The following is a 7,522-nucleotide window of genomic DNA, read 5'->3' as shown; positions in this document are numbered from 1 at the left end:
GTTAGCTTGATAATATTTATTTACCAATAATAAATTGTTAGTGTATTTCCTTAATTTGCCCAGCACCAAAAGCAGAACAGTTAACATTACAGCTTATCAGTATTATGGACTTTCAATAATTTAGCCCCAGGGCTCATTACTTACAAGAGAAGCAAATATGGATAAATTACAAAGTTACATGACAGTATATCTTGTATAACTTGTTTTAAAAATAACAATGAAATCTTGGTGTCTCTTAAATTTGTTATCAGCTTCCTGAACAAGAACAGTTTGGAAAAAGCTTCTACTTTCCTTCATGAAAGAGCAAGCAAACTACAAGTGATCCATATGCATTATAAGACAATTGGATATGAATTGAATGCAACTCATAAGAAAGTACAATGATATCATTTAAATCATGAAACAAACTGATATACAAGAATATAACTTTTTGACATTGTTCTTCGGGCAGGAACTCCATCTTCGAGTTGATCTGAATCTCACAGTTGAATCTGCTGGTTTTGAAGATTAACTTTATTCACCGTAAAAACTTTAGATAATGTTTCTTTGTCGTTAGTAGAAGGGTTGGCCCCATTAATTCAGATTTATCCAGCTGATATTTTATTACTTGATGCATTATTGTTTCACATTTGTTTAGGATGCAGCATCAGATCTGAAAGTGCTGGATCTGAAGATGATCTACTTAGGGCTCATCCACACGAAGCCAGAGCGTTCCCTATCCAATCTTTTATTTTCTCGTTCTTCCGTAAACACAGCATTGTCTCAAAAAATATCTGCGTACACACAAAACCACTGAAACCGACTTAAAATGATGTAGTATACATGTCAGACCAGTATGTGGTGCTGTAATTCTGCCACAGAGATACACTAAAAACAGAGAAGAAGAATTGGAGCATGCACATAAACCTTGCACGCTGTATACAAACCCAAGACAACAACAAGAAAAGATGCTAAAGTTAGTAAAGCTAAGCATGAACACAAACATGTAGTTCGCCTTTGTTATTGTTGATGCTGTTAAGTAATGTAGCGGGCGTCTGATATTTTTCGTTTCACAAAATATACAGATTGGCTGTACAAATAAAAAACAAAAGTTTCGTTTTCAGATTTATCCACTCTGGGAACTGGTTAGAAAAAAATAGCGTTTTTAGGCTCCCAAAATGTCAGCTCCGTCTGGACGAAATGCCGATACGATAACAAATTTTTTTTTACGTATACAGCTAAACGCATCTCTGTTTGTACAGGGCCTTACTGTGATAGTTTTTGTATGTCTGTGTAGAGCAGATGAATGAATGAAACGCTTCCCACATGCAGTGCAGTGATACGGTTTCTCTCCAGTGTGGATCCTCTCATGTCTTCTTAGATTTGATGAATGACTGAATCTCTCGTCACAGTGTGAACACTTATAAGCTTTGTCGCTCAGTGTTTAAGTAAAGATCCACGGATTTTCATTCGCCGAGATTTTAACATATATATTATATATATATATTTTTTTTATTTACCTTTCTTTATTCTTTACTTGTCTTTAACACTTTAATATTTTAAATTTATATTAATCTAGTTGTTTTTGCTGTGGTATTTTTGTTAAAAGCATAGGCAAAATTCCTCTTGCAGTGTCCTGTAGGCTGCTGCTTCATAAAAAGACAATAAATGTTTGACATCTAAATGTTTGACTTAATTTTTTTTTAATCTTATTGGAATTGAAACTAGGAATCGATAAGAATTGGAATCTCAATCGATAAAATTCAAACGATACCCAACCCTACCCTTGCTATTTGATTATTTCGCTATATTACTGCATAGCTCTAAAGAATTTTCCAATTACAACAAAAAAATAATCTAAAAATACTTACAGGGCACCAATAACGAAAACGCATCACAGATGAATGTCTTGATATTATCACATGTGGAGACATTTGACAAGATACAGTTAGCTTGATAATATTTATTTACCAATAATAAATTGTTAGTGTATTTCCTTAATTTGCCCAGCACCAAAAGCAGAACAGTTAACATTACAGCTTATCAGTATTATGGACTTTCAATAATTTAGCCCCAGGGCTCATTACTTACAAGAGAAGCAAATATGGATAAATTACAAAGTTACATGACAGTATATCTTGTATAACTTGTTTTAAAAATAACAATGAAATCTTGGTGTCTCTTAAATTTGTTATCAGCTTCCTGAACAAGAACAGTTTGGAAAAAGCTTCTACTTTCCTTCATGAAAGAGCAAGCAAACTACAAGTGATCCATATGCATTATAAGACAATTGGATATGAATTGAATGCAACTCATAAGAAAGTACAATGATATCATTTAAATCATGAAACAAACTGATATACAAGAATAAAACTTTTTGACATTGTTCTTGGCAGGAACTCCATCTTGAGTTGATCTGAATCTCACAGTTGAATCTGCTGGTTTTGAAGATTAACTTTATTCACCGTAAAACTTTAGATAATGTTTCTTTGTCGTTAGTAGAAGGGTTGGCCCCATTAATTCAGATTTATCCAGCTGATATTTTATTACTTGATGCATTATTGTTTCACATTTGTTTAGGATGCAGCATCAGATCTGAAAGTGCTGGATCTGAAGATGATCTACTTAGGGCTCATCCACACGAAGCCAGGCGTTCCCTATCCAATCTTTTATTTTCTCGTTCTTCCGTAAACACAGCATTGTCTCAAAAATATCTGCGTACACACAAAACCACTGAAACCGACTTAAAATGATGTAGTATACATGTCAGACCAGTATGTGGTGCTGTAATTCTGCCACAGAGATACACTAAAAACAGAGAAGAAGAATTGGAGCATGCACATAAACCTTGCACGCTGTATACAAACCCAAGACAACAACAAGAAAAGATGCTAAAGTTAGTAAAGCTAAGCATGAACACAAGCATGTAGTTCGCCTTTGTTATTGTTGATGCTGTTAAGTAATGTAGCGGGCGTCTGATATTTTTCGTTTCACAAAATATACAGATTGGCTGTACAAATAAAAAACAAAAGTTTCGTTTTCAGATTTATCCACTCTGGGAACTGGTTAGAAAAAAATAGCGTTTTTAGGCTCCCAAAATGTCGGCTCCGTCTGGACGAAATGCCGATACGATAACAAATTTTTTTTTACGTATACAGCTAAACGCATCTCTGTTTGTACAGGGCCTTACTGTGATAGTTTTTTGTATGTCTGTGTAGAGCAGATGAATGAATGAAACGCTTCCCACATGCAGTGCAGTGATACGGTTTCTCTCCAGTGTGGATCCTCTCATGTCTTCTTAGATTTGATGAATGACTGAATCTCTCGTCACAGTGTGAACACTTATAAGGTTTCTCTCCAGTGTGGATCCTCTCATGTGTTTTCAGATGTACTGACTGACTGAATCTCTTGTTACAGTGTAAACACATATAAGGTTTCTCTCCAGTGTGAATCCTTTCATGTGTTTTCAGGTCTCCTGACTTATTGAATCTCTTGTTGCAGTGCGAACACTTATAAGGTTTCTCCAGTGTGGATCCTCTCATGTGTTTTCAGATGTACTGACTGACTGAATCTCTTGTTACAGTGTAAACACATATAAGGTTTCTCTCAGTGTGAATCCTTTCATGTGTTTTCAGGTCTCCTGACTTATTGAATCTCTTGTTGCAGTGCGAACACTTATAAGGTTTCTCTCCAGTATGAACTCTCATGTGAACATCAAGACTTTTTTTGCATGTGAAACTCTTTTCACACTGAGTGCAGGTGAAAGCTTTCTTGGCTCTTCTATTCTTTAAATCTGTCTGTTTGGTTTGAGAGCAATTCAAAGGTTTTTCTTCAGTTTTGACATGATTTTTCTCAATTTCACTTGATTCTTTATTCTCCTCGTTTTCTTGAATCAACTCTGAAATAAAAGTAAAAATGGTTTATTTTCAGTAACTTGTTAAAAGCTGAGAAATGTGAACATAAAAGTGAACCCTGATCGAGAGCATAACCACTAACTTTTACAGATGGTGGTGCCAGAAGTAGGTTTGGGATCAATGGGGGCTGGTGTGTGGGGTATCAAAAAATAGAGATAATTTAATCATAAAATTACTACTGTTTTGCATTAATAAGTGCAGTTACTAATAATATTACATGTTTATTTCTTGGTAATATGCATTTGACAGTAAAGCAGTGAGCTTGAGTTGGGAAGCATACAAAATTTACTTTTATTAACATTAGTAACATGCAAAATCAAATTTTCATATAGAAAATTGATATATTCTTCTCTTACTAAATGTAGGATTATTCTTCTATAGTATTATATAGAACTGACCGACAACTTCAGTGATTATAATTAATGTGCAATTCAGTCGCCAAGTGAAGAAAAGTTTGGTGTTTTGTGACTTTTCTTACTATATACACATTTTAATTTCTTGATTTTCTTTGATATTTTATAATAGTGATGTTGTCATTTCAAAATATAAAACAAAGTAGAAATGAATGACTAATGAGCTAGTAGGTGCTCCTCTGCTGCCATCTATTGGTTATAGTGGCAATTTGATGTATTTTTTTAATTTTTGCATTCATGTTTGTTTACCACAAAAGCATATTTTGATATACATTCCCCCAGTTTCACAGACAAGGCTTAAGCCTAGTCCTAGACTAAAATGTAAGTCTCGAGTTGTTTCAGCTGAAAGAAACTTGCACTAACCGATCTTAAAATATATCAGTGCCTTTGTTTTGTCTCAAGATGGACACCAGTAATGTTTTTTTCTAAGGCACGTATATAAAAATGACTTAAATGTCCTAATTGAACTATGGCCTAATCCTGGCTTAGTCTAAGCCCCGTCTGTGAAACCGGGCCATTTTGTTTAAAAAAAAAGTGTCTCCTATTATTTGCTGCTCCATCTATATTATTCAACAGATTTTTGCTCTAAATATCACAACAAACTAAATCTAAAACTGCTTGAAACTGTATTTAACTGTCATTATTTTTAAAGCTTTGTAGGCCTAATGTACCATAAACAGCTATTAAATGTGACTGAAGGATAAACACTAACCTTCTGGTTCTTCCTGTTTTATTCTCCAGGTTTCTGGTTCCTCGTGTTTTATTCTCCAGGTTTCTGGTTCCTCATGTTTTATTCTCCAGGTTTCTGGTTCACTGATGTCCTCCTCACTCTCCTCTTTAACAAACACCATCTTCACAGCAGCAGATCTCAGTTCAGCTGATACTCCTCCAGATATTCCTGCTTGTTTCAAAACTTAGTCACTACTGTGAGGATGAGAATATTACAGATATTTACTGGCCTGATTCAAAAACTGCATTTTTCTATTTACAGAAACAACATTTCTAACCGTTTGTATTAAACCAACATCACGAGAAAACAGCAGAGAGCGCGGTGAAACTAATCTTCTTCCTCTGAGGTTTAATGGTGTTTGGCAAACAAACACACGTGTTTTAGCGCCACCCGCTGGACTGGAGTGAAGCGGCGAGAGGAAGGACATAATACGGGGAATTTTAACAGTGCGTCTATAAGCTGCGCTGTTTTTTTTTTTTTTTTTTTTTTTAAAAGCCGTTCTGCACAAAAAATGAAAAGGACTTAATATTGCAGACTCGCGTGGTATTTGATCAGCGTCTTTGTGAGTGAGGGTTAGAGGAGAAAAACGAGTGATTTATTAGTCAAATATTTCATTGAAAATCACACCGCGTTGCAGCATGTAAATATGGAAATTAAGATCAATGAAAACACGTGCCAATAAGATGTAGCCTAATTAAATAATAATAAAATAATAAACTAAATCCAAAATATTGAACAGGTTTAGCATAGAAAACATCCTTGGGTTGTGTGTCTGTCTAAATATCTGGGACTTAAAGGGGTGGTTTACTGCTTTTTTTCTTTGCTTGATTATGTTTATGGGGTGCAATATAACATGTCTTCGTGTTTCGTTTGTTAAAAAACGCCTTATTTTTCATATATTTCACCTTTATTGTAAGCTGCTTTCTCCTCCGTCATTTGAACGACCGGTTGACTTCCTGATTCTGTGAAACCACTCCCTCAGAAACAGGCGATGGGCTCAGATTGGTCAGTTGTGATCGGTGTGTTGTGATTGGCTAAACTGCGTACTGCACATTGTCCGGAAACTTCACGCCCATTACCTTCACAGGCGACAGTTGCATGTGCTCCGGTCAAATGTAAATAATGGTGTCAATATTGCCGTATCAGTTTGAGCCAGAATCAGACCCAGAAAGCGGTAATGAAGAGAGTCAAGCAGAACTTCCGCAAGCACGGCTCTTACAAACATTTCTGAATGGAAGTTTGCTGTTGTGATTACATATCATTTTTTGAAGTTTGTACACGTTTGTCTTATACACACAAAATAGCATCGAACTAACTGGCTACTATAACCAAACCGCCTTGGCTTGTGTTTACGTTCTTGATCAAATCGAAAAATTACGTCATGAAGTATACATGGAAAATACATTTACAAAATTAGTACATAATTACAAATTCGGGTCCAAAATGTTTGTATGCGTTTGTCATAGACACACGAAATAGCATTTAACTAACTGGCTACTAAAGCCAGCGTTGGCATTGTTTACGTCCTTGATAAAACTAAAACATTCGTCTGAAATTATACATGCAAATACATTTAAAATTATGAAATCTTACTTACAGGTTGTGGCCCAACAACTGCTGCCTCTGGTTTTAAAGTTGGAACTGCTCCATGTTTTAGTAATAGTTTCTGTGTGAATCCGGCATTGAACTCGTGTAGATTCTGGAAGCTGTCTTCTGAAAAATGCGCAGCACAGAGAGCTAAATTAGGATTGTAATTGTCAGGAACATAATCAAACATAAATTTTAACCATTGTTGACGAACTACAGCATCTGTAGGAAGCCCGAACACAGAAGACCTGACAGCTGGGTGAAAATAACACCGTTTCGACGGCATGGCTACAACTCTCCACTATAACTCTTCGACAAAGCCGCAGAACATGGCCTTGCCCCCTCTTTGGCATGTTCCGGAGGGAGGGGTTGATGGGTTTGTTACGTATGCAACCCGGGAAGTATCTTGTTGTAGTCCCATAGGAGTCGTTTTTGTAGGCATTAAACTTCCTGATTTTTAAAAGACGATATCTCCGCTTACGTTGAACTTTCAGCGCAGCAACTTTGCAGATACTGTTCATGCACCAACAGCAACATTACACACTATTTAAAATGAAAAAAGTGAAATCGCAGTAAACCACCCCTTTAAGACATAACCGACTGTGTTTACAAGGATATTTTGAAATAGGATATTTTTGTGTGTATTTGTCCTTTCAAATTCAAAAAGACACCCACATTGCATTTGTTTTCTGGCCCAGCTCCAGTCCACACAACCACTTTTCCCTCGGCCCACATACTGCAGAGAATGACGGCCCTGGAGTGGCCCTAATCTGAATTAATGACAAGGAGCTCACAAGTCTCAACCAGTTAATAACTTATAACTAGGTTTTATTATTGGTACAGATTCTCAGCCATAAGCAAACCACATCAACACCAGCCTTTAACCAGAACCCCCAAAA

The 7,522-nt window shown here is 36.0% G+C and overlaps 1 protein-coding gene across 1 annotated transcript; it reads right to left on the bottom strand.

The window, feature by feature from the left end:
• Nucleotides 1–3,527: 3,527 nt before the first annotated feature.
• On the bottom strand, nt 3,528–5,501 carry LOC131536461 (oocyte zinc finger protein XlCOF8.4-like). Its single transcript, XM_058769392.1, has 4 exons — nt 5,314–5,501; nt 5,019–5,227; nt 3,976–4,020; nt 3,528–3,877 (listed from the first exon to the last, which is right to left on the bottom strand). Exons 2-4 carry the CDS (start codon nt 5,155–5,157, stop codon nt 3,528–3,530), a joined length of 534 nt encoding a protein of 177 aa, XP_058625375.1. The 5' UTR covers nt 5,158–5,227; nt 5,314–5,501.
• Between the last annotated feature and the right edge of the window lie 2,021 nt (nt 5,502–7,522).

Source organism: Onychostoma macrolepis, chromosome 03 (assembly GCF_012432095.1).
Source record: "Onychostoma macrolepis isolate SWU-2019 chromosome 03, ASM1243209v1, whole genome shotgun sequence".
Taxonomy (NCBI): domain Eukaryota; kingdom Metazoa; phylum Chordata; class Actinopteri; order Cypriniformes; family Cyprinidae; genus Onychostoma; species Onychostoma macrolepis.
Note: the sequence above shows the minus strand (reverse complement) of the source record. Positions and strands in the feature narration are given on the sequence as shown.

Coding starts and splice junctions, on each gene's coding strand:
- LOC131536461 (XM_058769392.1), bottom strand. CDS start 5,157: ATGGTGTTTGTTAAAGAGGAGAGTGAGGAGGACATCAGTGAACCAGAA. Junction 4,021..5,018: donor AAAACAGGAAGAACCAGAAG/GTTAGTGTTTAT, acceptor CCCACACACCAG/CCCCCATTGATCCCAAACCT. Junction 3,878..3,975: donor TGGCACCACCATCTGTAAAA/GTTAGTGGTTAT, acceptor CTTTTATTTCAG/AGTTGATTCAAGAAAACGAG.